Raw genomic sequence first — 14,463 nt, 5'->3', positions numbered from 1 at the left:
GTGAGATTTTGTACCAGATAAGTAGATATTTATCGATGTAAATTGTAATTCTGGACTTCAATCTAACTAAATAATATGACATGACAACAAAAAATGGTCCTAATTAGACTGTCCAAGTTACAGTTTCTAAACTTCTAGTTCAAATTCATAAAACTTAATTATATCTGAAGATATATATAATGATTGCGGTTCAGTTATTATCGTAGATACTGCATTCTGAGATTTACTCACCACACATGTTCTTTCCCAACTCCATCTTGAAGTAGCCATCAAGACCCCAGTCGCTGCCCCAAGAGTTCTTGATTAGCCAATATGGAATGCCATTCTCGACGCCATAACCAACAGCTAGAACAGCATGATTCACATCCTACATATCATTTTTCACATTATTTCAGAGGCCTGCTCGTAGTCTATTCAATTTAACCATCCTATGTGATGAGAAGAATTGGGAGGACTATAGAAATCAAGCATATACTAGTGACAAACAAAATCAGATAATGATGCTATTGGAAGTTACCAGTTCAGTGTTGCCACAGGTCTCACTTGTGTAAACTCCTCCCTTGTAGAATCTGAAATCCCTAACTACTTGAAATGCGACACTTACTGGACGAACCAAACCTACTGCATGCTTTAGTTCATCTTCAGCACCCTATAAAAATAGTTGAAACATAACAAGTGTTGCTAGTGCATCTATGCAGTTAGGACAAGAACTAAACTGTTTGAAAATGCAGGATATACTGAAGACAAGATAGTAGTAAATTTTATGCTTTCTTTACTAGCCACTGACCAACTGGTATATGGGAGGGCAGTTTACATTTTCCTTCACCATCCACAATTTATTAAACAAACTAACTACCATGTTCTTATGAAAACTAAGATAAAAATTGTGTCCCTTACCTTGGTGATGTTTACTGAGGCAGTGACTTTGACACCAACATTCTCAGGTTTAAAGCTACAGATACCATTTGTTGCAAAATACGGATATGACTCTTCAGTATCAATTCCTCCATTATACTTTATGTATTCAAAAGCTTGAGAAGGCAAGCCCCCGTTGCATCCAAAGTTGTTAAAGGCACGAGCACAGTCGACTAGCTGCTGTTCTGATAGAGAGATGTTCTTCCCAGTTGCCTGTGCATAGGCTGCCTCCAGCGCTCCTGTCGTGCTGTCAGAACATAGGTCATATCATTTGCATTCACAACATGGTGAGCCCGCTGTTGATAACTTAAGGGTCCAATTGGCACACCATAGAGCTAGCAACGCACTTTTGCAGGTCACTTTCCAATCACATGTTTACAGTTATACATAAGAATGTACTCCCAAAGGCATGACATGGCATGGCACTCAGCATAATTCACATGGGCAATCATGAATGAAGTTAATGACGAGAGAAACTACCGGGTTCAGTCTTAGAATAGATAAGTTGAAACTGTATGATAACTTCAAGTGCAAGTTGACATGCAATTGTTGGTAAACAAAAAACTAGGAAATTCTCTGAACAATCTGAAATATTAAAACAGATTATTAAAAAAAGGTTTACTATTCCACTACTGTATATTTTCCCCAACAACATTAACAAAAACGAAAGCATCAATGAAGGATTTAAAGATTGAACTAACCATTACCTACCATCAGCAGAACATAGGTAAATGGCACAAATGTTAGATTGAAACTTTGGTTTCACCTTTGGATTTTCGTGAAACAAATCTTGGTAAAATTAATAACAAATTTAGTTTTGGGCATTAACTGTTAGTAAACCCAATATAATTTAATTCATAATGGGAGAACAGAAAACAAAAAAATTACGACCAAATTTTAGATTAGAAAAGTTGATTGTACTTGTGGTTTAGGTTGGCTTGAAAATTCAACTGGATCAGAAGTTCTAGCTCTAGTTTTGGCTGGCAAATTAAAACATATAGCCAATAAACTTCGTGCATGATATGGTAAAGCAAGAATAAAAAATCTAATCTCCAGTTAGAGCGAAAACATGTTAAAATTTTTGGAAAATTAAAAAAGAAGTTGACAAAATAGAACAGAAAAAATCTAATAGTTGTCTTAAGCGTAGTCCTAGGTTCCATGCGAGCATTCATCGAGGAAACAACTAAAATAACAATCAGAGGAAATAGAAGCTGCGGAAAATAGTGACAATATCTCCCATGTGACTAAAGGCAATAGTTTTTGGTGCACTGGTGCTACGTGGAGCAACATGCCACATAACATGCTCGCTTGTTGGCATGTGACAATATCTCCCATTGGGCCAAAAGGACTATTTAGATCACTTGAATAGTTTCATTTTATAGTTCATTTTACTATTTTCTACTGAGCTTATGTTCCTTTCGATTTTTCTAACAATTTGTTCGATTTATTTGTGTTGCTGGTGTCAGATTGTCCTCCTAATTCTCCATGAACCTACATGTAAGAGATTCAAGACTTCATTATATCTTGGGTGGTTTTCTCAACGAATGCTTGTTCGAGGCCGAGGAATACAATTAGGACAGATTATGTGGCTCTGGGTTTTAATTTGTCATCTCACTTTAAGTTTAACATTTACAATTAGGAAACTTAGATTTTTTTTTTTTGATCTGACAATTTAAGCATATTCCTCTCCGATTAAGACAAAACAAGGTGCTAACCAGTCAAGGAAACAAAATCTCTAATATAATGGACATAACACAGGAAAGCTATGGGAATAGAAGCAAGTCTAGAAACTAAATTTTGCATTTTGCATTAACAGCTTATCCTATACTGTTGAAACTATACTTCTATGTCATCTAATTGGATAAGAAATATATATGAGGTTCATTTGTGCCAACACCAACTCAAAGCAGTGTTGATTTGAATTCCCATTTCAACATTTATTTCATCTATTTAACTAATACAAAGAATGGCTACTTAAATTCCCAGTGATAGAAGTTCTGATTTAGATCTGGCGGGGAATGACAATTTTGAAAAACATTACTAACTTATTTTCAAACTCTATTTCACAATTGGTCCGAAGAAGCTGATTTAAAGGAATTTAATTAACTAGATTGGGTACCTGAAGGTCCAGCAAGATCCACAATGACCTTGATTCTTGACTGGGCTCACTATCCCTACCTCCCTCCAGTCTTTCTGCAACAAGGGTAAAAATATAATTTTAATTATGACACCTGATATCCCAAAATTTTAATTAAAATTTGTGGATGAATCTCTGACGTCCATGGACCGACCAAATGCTATCTTGATCATCATTTGATCCAAGTCAGACGATGACCATCGTGATCCATGCGAAAAGAAACGAAAAGGAAAGAAGAGAGAACGAAGGTCTCCGTGATACCGTATCGGGGACGACCGCATCAGTCAACAGATGGTTCCCGCGGTCGGTGGCGGAGCAGTTCTGAGCGGCTCCCAGTCGACCCGCCTGGAACTCTTCCCAGCTCCAATCCGCGAATCCTGATGCATATCAGACGGCCATCAACAGGTCAATCGATCGCATCATAGATCGGACGGCTGGGACCCCACTGGTCAGTAAACTCACGGTTGATCGCTAGGGTATATGGCAGTCCCCGGCGGTTGGTGGACCGGATGAGCTCCAAGTTCTCCACAAATATCCCGAACCGACGCCGTATCTCCGCTGCGGACCCGTAACTCTTCCCGTACCTGGGAAAGAAGAAGTGCGTCATACGGCGGCCTGCGGCGACGAGAAGAGTGCTGGGAGGGGTCTTCGCGGTTACCTGTGGGCGAAGCGGGCGAAGTCGAGGGCGTGGCGGGAGAGGCCGAGGGCGCGAATGACGGTGGCGTCGGCGGATCTGACCCGGTCGGTGACGGATCGGATCGGGTTGGCCTCGTCGAAGGTGGCGAAGGCCGTGGCCGAGGAGAGAATGAGGAGGAGGACGCCGACGCCAACGGCGAGGGCCGGGTGGTGACGATCGGGGGCCATTGAATGGTCGATCGATGGGCGAGGGCGTACAAAACGTGACGGTGTTTTTATTTTTATTTAGCAGTGGTGAGTGGAGAGGGTTGGTGCATGGATGCGGCTGCTTTCTTTTAATATTATGCGCCATTGACCGCGATTCGTACCTTCCATGTCATTGGGGAATCCAATGGAACCCAGTGTGGGGGCAACACGTAGGTGATACGAAACAGCGGTAAACATGTCACCTGCACCCCATCCCAAGTGATGAAGCCCCCCTGCCATATGATACAACCCATATATATATATATATATATATATATATATATATATATATATATACAAACACACGGGAGTAATAAAAACCGGAATGGGAGCGTGAATAGGCAATGGGAAACGAGAAACAGGAACCGCGAGAAACGGATCTTACCGCTCGTAACTTCCGGCTGCGACTCCCTCCGCATTTAAGCGCGACAGCGGTCCACGCTCGAGCCGAAGTCGTGACGCTTCGCCGCCGACTCGAGACCGATGGCCGCGGCGGAGGCGTTGGAGGAGAAGCAGGCGGATGCTACGCAGGCTCCCCGGCCCCGGTCGCCGCGGCGGTACACGGACCTCTGCGGGCGCCACCGGCTGCAGGCGCGGGTCCAGCTCTTGAGTCGGGAGATCGGCTTCCTTGAGGTAAGACTCTGCTTCCCCGATCTCCAATGTCTCGATGCCGATGCGTGGAGATAGAAAGGGTGAGTTCACCGTGAGGCGTCTTTGGTTTATCCTGTGGTCCTCGGAATGATCCGTTGATGAGACCACCCTGGTACCTACCTCACATGAACTGGATGCACGTGAAGTGCAGTGGGAAATAGGACCAAGACATTGATCCACCTTTGCCTTTTTATTCGATCTAATTTTCATGTTGATCAACAGCCATTGTTCAAGCCTGAAGAAGAATTTTGTTCAGTAACAAGAACGAACGAGATTCGACTTTGTATATTACATACAATGTTAGGCTATTTGGTCGCATTTTGTGATCTGGGAGGAAGTAATGGAGGAAAGAACAAAGTCTATGGACGAGCAACAGAAGAGCCCTGTTGCTAAGTACATAGTTCAGTAACTCTTTTCTCAGTGTACAAGACAACTTGAAGAACAGTATTACTGGGTAAAGAATTGCTGGTACTTAACCAAACAGAGGTGGGGGTAGTTTCTTTCCCCACCATTTTTTTTGTTGTCCATTTGTCCTCTGGGAAAGTTTAGTACACTTTAACAGTTCCTTTTACATGTTTTGCCTGAGTCCAATTGTTAATTGTCTCTGATATGTGAAGTTTTTTTTTTAGTGTGAAACATTTTGGATTCTGTTCTATGAAAATTTTATGACGTTATTTTATGTTTTATTTCTAACTAATTTCAAGGAAGAACAAATGGAGTTTTTGCTTTGTTCTTCCTTAAGTAGAGCAATCTATCTTTTCCTTCTCAAGAAAAAAGAAATCAATCTGTTATCTTGGGTATATTACTCCATGATGGGGCTGTAGCTGTAATACTTGTTAGAAACTATGAGAAGGGCTCCTCACAGGTTGAAAATAAACAATTTGTACTTTTGGATTGTACAAAAACTACATCTTCTGTGCTTGGTTCTTCAACAATGCACTCCCATTCTTTGTGCTCTTCATATAAAACCAGCACAAGTCTTCTCATGGTATCTGGGTAATATTGTGAAACTCATGTAGCAATGACTATGGGTATTTATTTTACAATGTTTTTCTACCACTCAGATTTTCCTATGCAGATCTGTTCTGATTTCTTTTTCTTTTTTTTGATGAACTAATCAAGACTTGATTTGATCAGGAGGAGTTACAATCAGTTGAAGGGCTTCAACCTGTCTCTGTATGCTGCAAAGAGTATGTTATATTCAGCTTCTCTCTCTTAAACAAGTACAATTATGCAGATTGGTGATTGAGAGGGAAAACTAAACTTTGATAAGGAATCAATGTATATATCATTTGAGGCATATTGCTCCTATTCTTTTTCTTTTAATGCAAGTAAATGTACATTAAGAAGAACAAGATAGTTACATACAACACCAAAATTTCTGAAGATAAGAAAGTTTTACAGTAGTAATGAAAACAAATTTCAAGAAGAGCATTAATCTTACTGATTGCACCTCCAAGCTGATATGGAGAAATAATTCTCCTATTTAAGTCAGCTGATCTGCCACATGATTTAACAAATTCAAACTGAAAAGATCAGATACTAGTATAGGATTAGTCTCTTTGCAAAAGCCAACACTTTTCTAACTATTTCCTACTTTTATAGCAAGTAATCATTGTCATGGTGTTGTCAGGGTTGATAAATATGTAGGGACAACTCCAGATCCTTTAATCCCAACGTAAGATACTTTGAACACACTCTTTATTTTGGAGATTCTTGCTAATATACTTACAGCATCCTTTGGTAATCAGATATAAGAAGAGACATAAGTCCTGCTGCTTCTCGAGGTGGCTCCGGTAATGTCTATTTCTTCCAAGTCCCTAACGAGAAGTGCATTTTCCTAACAAAAATTGTGTACCATCTTAAAAGCCTAACACTGGTAGTTCTGTTCAAAGTTACTTTGTTTCCACTTCTTCTCCTCTAATTATTTCCTTTTAACATAAATTGACTTCTTTTAGTTCTGTGAAGTTATAGCAGTGTTTGAAAATGGTCTATGTAAAGAAGCAAAATCTGCTGACACACATGAAATCTCAAACTAAATAATTGTGTTCCTTTTTATCTCTGGCTACTGGTATGCCTGCTATGTGATGCAATTGCTACTTCTCTTTCATTCTTCATTTATTTATAGTTTTTTGCTCAGTTTATAAAATCTGAATAATGAGTTATCACACTTTTTTTTTCATGAACTACAAAGGAACAAAAAAATAAAAAACAAATGCATGCTCAGTGCTATCGTACTGTTTGAAGTATTACCTGGAGGGTAGAAATATGTACTTGCACATTCTTATGAGGTGAATATCTTACCATCATCTTCTCCCAGCATTATATTCAGCATATTGAGAATCCTTGCATAACAGTTGTTACTCTTTGCATGTTGATGTTGTCATTAGTGTCATCTTGCTTTCTGCCATAATGAGTGACCATCTACTCCTTCCACTAAGCACTTGGTCTTCCAAGTTGCTGCTTCATGTGGCTGAGATCTTAACAGAGGAGTTCATCTGTGGGCAGGGCAATGGTTTGCTTCAATGCGACATGCTTCACCGGTGGTTGCTCGAGCTGGCAGAACAGACCTTGTTGCACTCGTAGACCCAACGGGTCCTGCTCCTCTAGTGGTGGATACCCTAGCAGAAGCTGCTGCAGCGTTTCCTGCTCCAGATTGCGCTGTGTCATCCCAAGACTCTCGTGTCCTGGATATTCTTGTGGATGTGTCTGTTCTTGTTCCAACTGTACCAAGGTACGCCTTTGCCCTACATGTTTGTGTTGTATTAGCCACTGTGTATGTGAATAATAGATCACTTGATGTTCTTCAGTGTGCTGATTTCTTACTACGTATTTGTACATCTCTTCTTTCTTTTGGTATCTTAATAATTGCAATTAATACAGAAACATGCCTAGTGCGCACTGCTTTTCCAATAAAAGAACAGGTAATTTCTCTCTGTTTCATACTTGGTTTATTCTGTTGCCTACTGAAAACAAAGGCAAATATCATGTTGATGGGATTCGAAAGGTAAAAGCTGTTCACAACACTTTTCCATAATCTTAAGTGCTTGACAAAACTGGGATACCAACCTCACATACCTTCTCTATCATGAAGCCAGATGAATTATTATGTAGTAATTTCTGGTTATTCTGCATTAAATCAAGCTACCAATCATATGACCATATCCTAATATTTCTTGTTCTGAAGTTGTGTGTGGCCTCATATTGTACTCTCTTTTATAGCTAAATCTGTGCATAATTTGGAGGGTGAGTCACACTAAACACCTCTGATATGTGAACTTGAAAGATTCACCTTCGAGACAGATAAGCTTGGCACCATTGAGAAGCATATTTTGACTAACCATTATGCTCTTTCTTTCTACCTATGAGGCCACATATGAGGTACACTTCAGCTATATTCTCTTTCGGTGATCTACTTTTAGAGGCTCTGTTGATTTGTTCTAAAGTATCCACTACCAGTTGATCTAATTGGTTTTTTCCGTTGGGAGAAGCATGAAATGGCAATGGGAACAAGAAGATATCTCATACTGACATCTTGTGTGTCATCAATGCTGATGGTCTTTGTGTGTGTGTGTTTTTTTTCGTTACACTAAAATGGATTATCTATGTTTTTTTTTTTCTCAACACAGCTTTCTATATTTTTCTACCGAGGTTTAGGACGAACATTAATAGTGTTGTAAATGATTATCGTTAGAAAGGAAAAAACAAGATATAAAAAGATGTGAAATGAAATAAATATATTTTTTTTATTAATCTTAATGATGATAAAAGAAAACAATTGGGACTTCCGATCTTGTTGTTGTACATCAAAACGGATAATAGTAAAGAATTTTTAGTGAAGGCATGTTTCAAAAAACTAAAATTTAATTGGTCTTTATAAACTCAATTAGTGACACCTTCAACGAAAAAAGAAAAAAAAACACTTATCCTCACCTATATTTTCTTCACTATGTGTCTTCATAATCTCGACTACCAAAAACACAAAGCTGATTCCATTCTAATGATATAAAATGAGTCTTGAAGATGGAATTCTTCCATTCTCAGTGATTCTTTTCACTTCAAATGACAAGTAGTATGTATACTTGTGAAAGAAGAAAGACTCGTGCATAATCCAGCGGAAAATTTGTGCAATTTTTTTCGCATAACATAAAACTACTCTTGGAATCCTCGAGATTAAGCAACGAGTTTTACTCGTTGGAAATTGGAAACGCTCCCTTTCTGTTCTTCTTTCATTTTCTTTTGCTTTTCCTATGCGATTCGATTCTTATCCTCATCCGCCAAGCAAATAAAGGTCGGAAAGCCTCTCCGGGTCCGGGGCCCAACCATGGTTCGGGGGCTGCCCGGGGTCGACCGCACAGCCCGCGGTGAGTCGAGGTTCCGCCGGAGGAGCTGCCTCACGGCGGCGATCAGCTGCTCCGCCGGATCCACCGCTGCGGCCTCAGCCGAGCGGAAGCTTCGGCGGAAGCTTGCATGACGGCCCATGGCCTCCTCGAGCGAGATGAGGGGCCCGGAGCGGCGGATCTCGTCCTGGACGGCCTCGGCGCAGAGACCGCAGATCCACCGCCCGCCGTGCCGCTCCCGTACGCCGGCGATGTACGCCGGCGTGCACTCCTCCATGAGCCCGCAGCAGTCGCACGCCGCGAACTCCACCTCCACCGCCGCAGCGTCTCCCCCGTTTTTCACCGTCGCCGACATGACCGAGAACAAATCTAAAAGCACGCTTGGCCGAGATCTAAAAGAAAAGAAGCCCCGGATTATGATGTGCTCGATCTAGATCTACGAAGAAGGGAACGGAACTGCAAGTACCGAATTGGAAGGGGCAGGGCGGGAGATAGATATGATGATATGTAGGTGGGTGGTGGCTACAGCTCCGTCTCAGCAAAGGCGACCGCGTTGGTCGATTGCTTCTCTCTTTCGTCCCCACTCAAAGCGGCCGCCGATGGCACCTTCTTCTCTTCCTCTTGAACTTCAGAGGACGCCATCTCTCTCTCTCTCTCTCTCTGCTAAATCACTTGTTCTTGCAATTTGGGGTGAGGGCGCGTCGAGGGCATTTTATTTGGTGGCGAAGAGGGCGTGGGGAACGAGAGCGGGGCCCCAGCCGCGTCAGCAAGAATGGGATGGCATGACATGCCCTGCTCGCCTCGGAACGAGGCTTTCTCCCAACCCTACCCTTCTTTCCTACCTGTCCTCTGATTACTTAGCTGGAAGCATTCCCAATCAGAGAGCAGGTAGCCAGAAGGGCCCGTTAAGTGGTAGGTCTCCAATTCTTTGAAGGGGATTATCACGTCTCTGCGACGACAGTGCCAGCTGTCTGCCAACTCATCTCCGGCGACCACCACTACATGCCACCTCTGACGCTATCCCACCGGTGACACAATGGAGCGACGTAATCACGGTGCTACGTGTCGCGCTAAGGAATCCCGATGAGCAGCGCAAACGACTACTTTACCCTTCTATCTTTTGCTTGGGCCTGTCGTCCACGGATGAGCCACCTCATCGCACCCGTCAGCGTCCGAATCTGACGGCAGCAAGCAAGCAAGCAAGCAAGCACTTGACATGATAAATAATTAACTAAATAAACAAGAAAACTACTACTATTCCCTAATCCTTATGCGCCACAAAAACCAGTTGTAATCATGCCACCTCGATGAAATTAGTTTTCTATTTTTTTATTTTCTTATTGGCTATCCAAATATATTCCAATTTGCTACATCCGTTGACAGAATGAGATAGAAAAAGAAGGCATCTAATTCGGATTCAGTAATAACGCATTAGAACAGAAGGGTATGTTTGTCAACACAAAGACTAGTTATTGGTAGCACAATTGACAAAACGACCACATCCGATGCAGTACCCATTACGATTAACTAATGAAACATGAATTGATGATCCTTAATTGGGTGGGGCCATCGTGTACAATGGATACTCCTGTTGTCTACTATTGTACTTGATGGTTTGGACAGAGACGCAAGCAAGAGGCAACCCATCATTCATTCACCCACCAAAGAAAAGGAAAGCCACAACCACCTTCTGCTTATCAACTTGGGACTCCGAGCATGGCAATGTATCGATAACATGTAGATTTCCCGTCGACCCAACACAATCGAACCCCACTCAGTCATCTCATTAGCCTCAAATGCTAACATCACTGTTCATGTAAATTCAACATCACAAGCATCTCAATTGCAACAAATAATAAGCTACCAAGATCTTGCTTCGAATAATATTACAATTTTGGATTTTATCAGTGTATAATAAATGGGAGATATCTAGACCCCCCAGTGTTTAGATTCACATCATATCAAAATGCACCTTCATAACCTAGTGTTTTGAAATCTGCCTACATCATTACCAATGTCAAGACTGTCCAAAGCGTGTATTGTAGTCTCTTAATTATCATACTACTGCAAGAAATATATACCATCCATAACACCTCAACATAGTTCCTCCCAATCGTCAAGCGATAAGAAATATGTTGTCATTGTACGATAAGACCACCAAATTGGGGAATTCACCGGTCTCTAAGGTAAAAGCATCAATGATATCACGTCTTTTGTTCAACAACTATATCAAATCAGGTAAGGATCATTAAGCATACTATTCCTTCCACTGGATTGTTACCCAGGTTGCTTAAAAGGGAACGGTAAATTATGGTTTTAAGCTTCGTAGCAATGCACTCATGCCACGATTTATACAAGCCTAAAAGTTTTACTTTATGACGTTGGACAATTTTGTAAAGAATTTTGATGCTATATATGACCAGCATAAATTGATGGACTAATATGTCTTTAACAAAGGAATTCTGTAGGGCTTACCTATCAACTATTTATGTTTCTCTTGATCTTAGGAGTAGGGTGGTTCAATGTACTATCGTTTGAAAGGGTAAGGTATAGAAATATGGTTTTCATTTGTTGTTTGACATGTGTTCAAAAGACTGAAGTTTGAACTTTAAAGTTCATGAATCAATGGTGGCAATTGTTGTATGATTTCTTGTTCTTGTCATTGCTAACATCACAAAACACATCCCAAAACTTTTTATTTTTCGTGTTTCGCTTATTCAAAGGTACACAGACACAAAAAACACTTTAAAGCCAGCCATGGCTAAGAAATTGTCTTTGGTTTTCGCCATTATGATCCATTGGGTGGACCTAAAAGTTCATTGACTCCAAATTCCTTGACTTGGATCAGAGGACTGACCAACCATGTGAATGGCAATTCCACAAAAGTTGGTCATTCAGATAGTTCTTCTCATCAAGAATATAACATCACAAAACACATCCCAAAACTTTTTATTTTTCGTGTTTCGCTTATTCAAAGGTATACAGACACACAAAAAAACTTTAAAGCCAGCCATGGCTAAGAAATTGTCTTGGTTTTCGCCATTATGATCCATTGGGTGGACCTAAAAGTTCATTCGACTCCAAATTTCTTAACTTGGATCAGAGGATTGACCAACCATGTGAATGGCAATTCCACAAAAGTTGTTCATTCAGATAGTTCTTCTCATCAATTCCTAATTGAACAAACTTCCCACTTCTTTGTTGTTGACACAATTACTTTGTCTAAAGTCATACCCACAAATTATTCATGCATCCCTTGTGTTTCTATACATTAGAGTCACTAACACAGTGAGTTGGTGCTTTGTTGTGTATGCTCAGTTTAAGGTGGATAAATATTTACTTGATGAAGGCAAGAGTTATAACGTTTGCAAAGAGAAAATGGAATGGTGCAATGAACTCTCTATATCATTGTCAAGAAAGGGGTGAGCAAGAAACCCTGACAACCTAATCTGTAATCAAAGAATCAGGAAGAGGAAGACTCACCCACACCTTCTTCTGAGTGGAAAGGCACACGAGATCCTTCCCTCGCACGCCGCTCGACGCGATCCCGTAGGCCAAACCCATGCTCCGTGCCGATCCCCTTAGGAAAACCCTGGAACCAGATGTAGGGCTCGCAATGGCTTACTTGGGAACAGAGAATTCGTAGGGCTCGACAAATGGGTGGCATACGGCGGTCGAAGCCGGCACCGATTCCACGGCTCTCCCTTCGGTTGGATGGTGGAGTTGCGCATTAGGGTTCGCATTGGATCGGAGAGTGCGACGGCGACGACGACGACTGGAAATAGAAGAAGCATTAGAGATGTCTGTTTGCCTCTCCCGCCGCAAGAGCTCTATATGTTCTCAATTTCCTATTTTCTATTTAATTATTTATCTTTTATTTTTATTTCTTTCTTTCTTCACTTTATTCCTTTTTTTTTTCCTCAAATCGTTTCCTTTATAAATTTTCTTTTCTTTATCATATATTCTATTTTTAATATTTCTATTATACACTTTAATAAAGATATATATATATATATATATATATATATAATTAATGGAAGGAGGATTCATTTGATGCAAACTGGTTGTTGATACATATCATGTCTATTGCAAGTGACGACATGAAGACATGAGATGGATGATGATGCACATCGAGCGAGCATCAAAGGATGGGAATGGGCGAAGGGAGCTGCAAGGAGTGTAGCAGATCAGCGTCCGGCAAGGTCAGAGGCGGCAGCGAGAAGTGACCATAAGTTGAGCTTCCCCTTCGCAGCTCTCGCATGGTCACCAGCGCAGCAACTGCGTTCCTGAACACTCTCTGCTCAACCATCATCACAGCTTCGTCTCGAGCTGCTGTTGCTGCTGCTGCTGCTGCTGCAGGGAACATAGAGTCCATGGTGCTCTCGCAATCCTTCACCAGCTTCGAGATGAGGTCAGTGGTGAAGAAGGGCTGCTCCAACACCTTCTCGATGAAGGGCAACCTTAGCAGGCCTCCGGTTCGCTTGTCGTACTTCTTCAAGATCTTTGCGAGACCTGTGATGACAACAACTCCAGTGAAGCAGCTGCGCGTATAGCAGAGAAGAAGAGGTGGGTCCGAGGACCTGTGTAGTTGACGCTGCTGTAGTTCACCAGCAACACCATCTCGCCATGGAGATTGACCATCTCGGTTCCGATCCTTCCGTACTCTGCCGCCGCCGACGTCGCAGCTACCCTCTTGATCCTCTCCTGCAGCTCCTGCATGAACAGCATAGGAATCCTCAGATCATGTCATCCAAGAATTACTGTGATGACCGCACCATCTGCCGGATGATGAACTCCTCCTCCTGGTCGACGAAGAAGGCGTTGAACTTGTCGATCTCCGAGTCCAAGAGGCAGATGAACTCTGCCTCGGCTTTGGAAGATGGTTGGGTTGCAGAGATGAGCTTAACCAGCTTCTTGAGGTCCTTGTAGCACAGAAATTTGTCCCTCCACTCGGGCAGGCTTTCCTCTATCTGCCTCTTCAGCCTCTTTCCAAACTTCATCGCCCTCTCTCTCTCTCTCTCTCTCTCTTGAGCTGCCTGCATAAATGCGTAAGGTGGTGACAGAAGTCACCATTTATAATCATCTCGAGAGCATTGGAAGAGTAGAGGGAGGAATATTTGGAAGCATATGCGAAGCTTGCTGGCAGGGTAGAGAGAGATTAAGGGTAAAAAGACAAATGAAAGGAAGCCACGGAAGGAGGGTGAACTCAGATCATCCTCCGGTGCAACAGCATATTCCATCAGACAAAAGCTACTTAGTCTCACACTTACTGTGCTATTCCAATATGTTAAAGACGGACACTATCCATCCGCCCAAAGGGAATTTGTCTTGATGTGATTCATGTTAAAATATGATCAAATCTTATCATCATATCTTTTTCAAGCTCAAGTTAAAATATGATCAAATCTAAAGTGAAAGAAAAACATTATCTTGTCTTGTCTAGAGAGAGAGAGAGAGCATTGAACCCTTTCTTTATGATATTTAGGATCTGACACTGATCTGATGTGATGATTATCTTGGTTGATATTAACAATATTT

At 41.6% G+C, this 14,463-nt stretch overlaps 3 protein-coding genes and 1 long non-coding RNA gene across 7 annotated transcripts in view; 1 reads left to right on the top strand and 3 right to left on the bottom strand.

The window, feature by feature from the left end:
• LOC103991149 (oryzain gamma chain) overlaps nucleotides 1-3,966 on the bottom strand; it is a 4,521-nt gene extending 555 nt beyond the window's left edge. The window contains exons 1-7 of the mRNA XM_009410512.3: nucleotides 3,711-3,966; nucleotides 3,515-3,636; nucleotides 3,314-3,429; nucleotides 3,035-3,108; nucleotides 898-1,162; nucleotides 518-649; nucleotides 232-367 (exon numbers count right to left, since the gene is read on the bottom strand). Of these exons, the coding sequence (XP_009408787.2) occupies nucleotides 232-367; nucleotides 518-649; nucleotides 898-1,162; nucleotides 3,035-3,108; nucleotides 3,314-3,429; nucleotides 3,515-3,636; nucleotides 3,711-3,916 (1,051 nt within the window). The 5' untranslated portion in view covers nucleotides 3,917-3,966. The remainder of the gene's footprint in view (nucleotides 1-231; nucleotides 368-517; nucleotides 650-897; nucleotides 1,163-3,034; nucleotides 3,109-3,313; nucleotides 3,430-3,514; nucleotides 3,637-3,710) is intronic.
• LOC103991178 (guanine nucleotide-binding protein subunit gamma 4-like) lies at nucleotides 3,958-8,543 on the top strand. Of its 3 annotated transcripts, XM_009410536.3 has the most exons (5): nucleotides 3,958-4,567; nucleotides 5,723-5,775; nucleotides 6,219-6,263; nucleotides 6,337-6,381; nucleotides 7,094-8,543. In XM_009410536.3, exons 1-5 carry the CDS (start codon nucleotides 4,418-4,420, stop codon nucleotides 7,371-7,373), a joined length of 573 nt encoding a protein of 190 aa, XP_009408811.2. In that variant the 5' UTR covers nucleotides 3,958-4,417; the 3' UTR covers nucleotides 7,374-8,543. The 3 variants fall into 3 exon arrangements, with proteins under 3 accessions (XP_009408811.2, XP_065038931.1, XP_065038941.1); XM_065182859.1 differs by having other exon boundaries at nucleotides 5,723-5,808; nucleotides 6,337-7,180; XM_065182869.1 differs by lacking the exon at nucleotides 7,094-8,543 and having other exon boundaries at nucleotides 5,723-5,808; nucleotides 6,219-6,382.
• LOC135673683 (uncharacterized) lies at nucleotides 7,314-10,221 on the bottom strand. Of its 2 annotated transcripts, XR_010513416.1 has the most exons (3): nucleotides 9,392-9,617; nucleotides 8,519-9,317; nucleotides 7,314-7,332 (listed from the first exon to the last, which is right to left on the bottom strand). It is a non-coding gene; the product is annotated as an uncharacterized LOC135673683 (long non-coding RNA). The 2 variants fall into 2 exon arrangements; XR_010513414.1 differs by lacking the exon at nucleotides 7,314-7,332 and having other exon boundaries at nucleotides 8,556-9,317; nucleotides 9,392-10,221.
• A 2,734-nt stretch (nucleotides 10,222-12,955) lies between these two features.
• Nucleotides 12,956-14,066, bottom strand: LOC135673671 (SPX domain-containing protein 5-like). Its single transcript, XM_065182820.1, has 3 exons — nucleotides 13,701-14,066; nucleotides 13,506-13,638; nucleotides 12,956-13,437 (listed from the first exon to the last, which is right to left on the bottom strand). Exons 1-3 carry the CDS (start codon nucleotides 13,965-13,967, stop codon nucleotides 13,067-13,069), a joined length of 771 nt encoding a protein of 256 aa, XP_065038892.1. The 5' UTR covers nucleotides 13,968-14,066; the 3' UTR covers nucleotides 12,956-13,066.
• Nucleotides 14,067-14,463: the final 397 nt, after the last annotated feature.

Source organism: Musa acuminata, chromosome BXJ1-1 (genome assembly GCF_036884655.1).
Source record: "Musa acuminata AAA Group cultivar baxijiao chromosome BXJ1-1, Cavendish_Baxijiao_AAA, whole genome shotgun sequence".
NCBI classification, from domain to species: domain Eukaryota; kingdom Viridiplantae; phylum Streptophyta; class Magnoliopsida; order Zingiberales; family Musaceae; genus Musa; species Musa acuminata.
The sequence above is the reverse complement of the archived record's forward strand: the minus strand, read 5'-3'. Positions and strand labels throughout refer to the sequence as shown.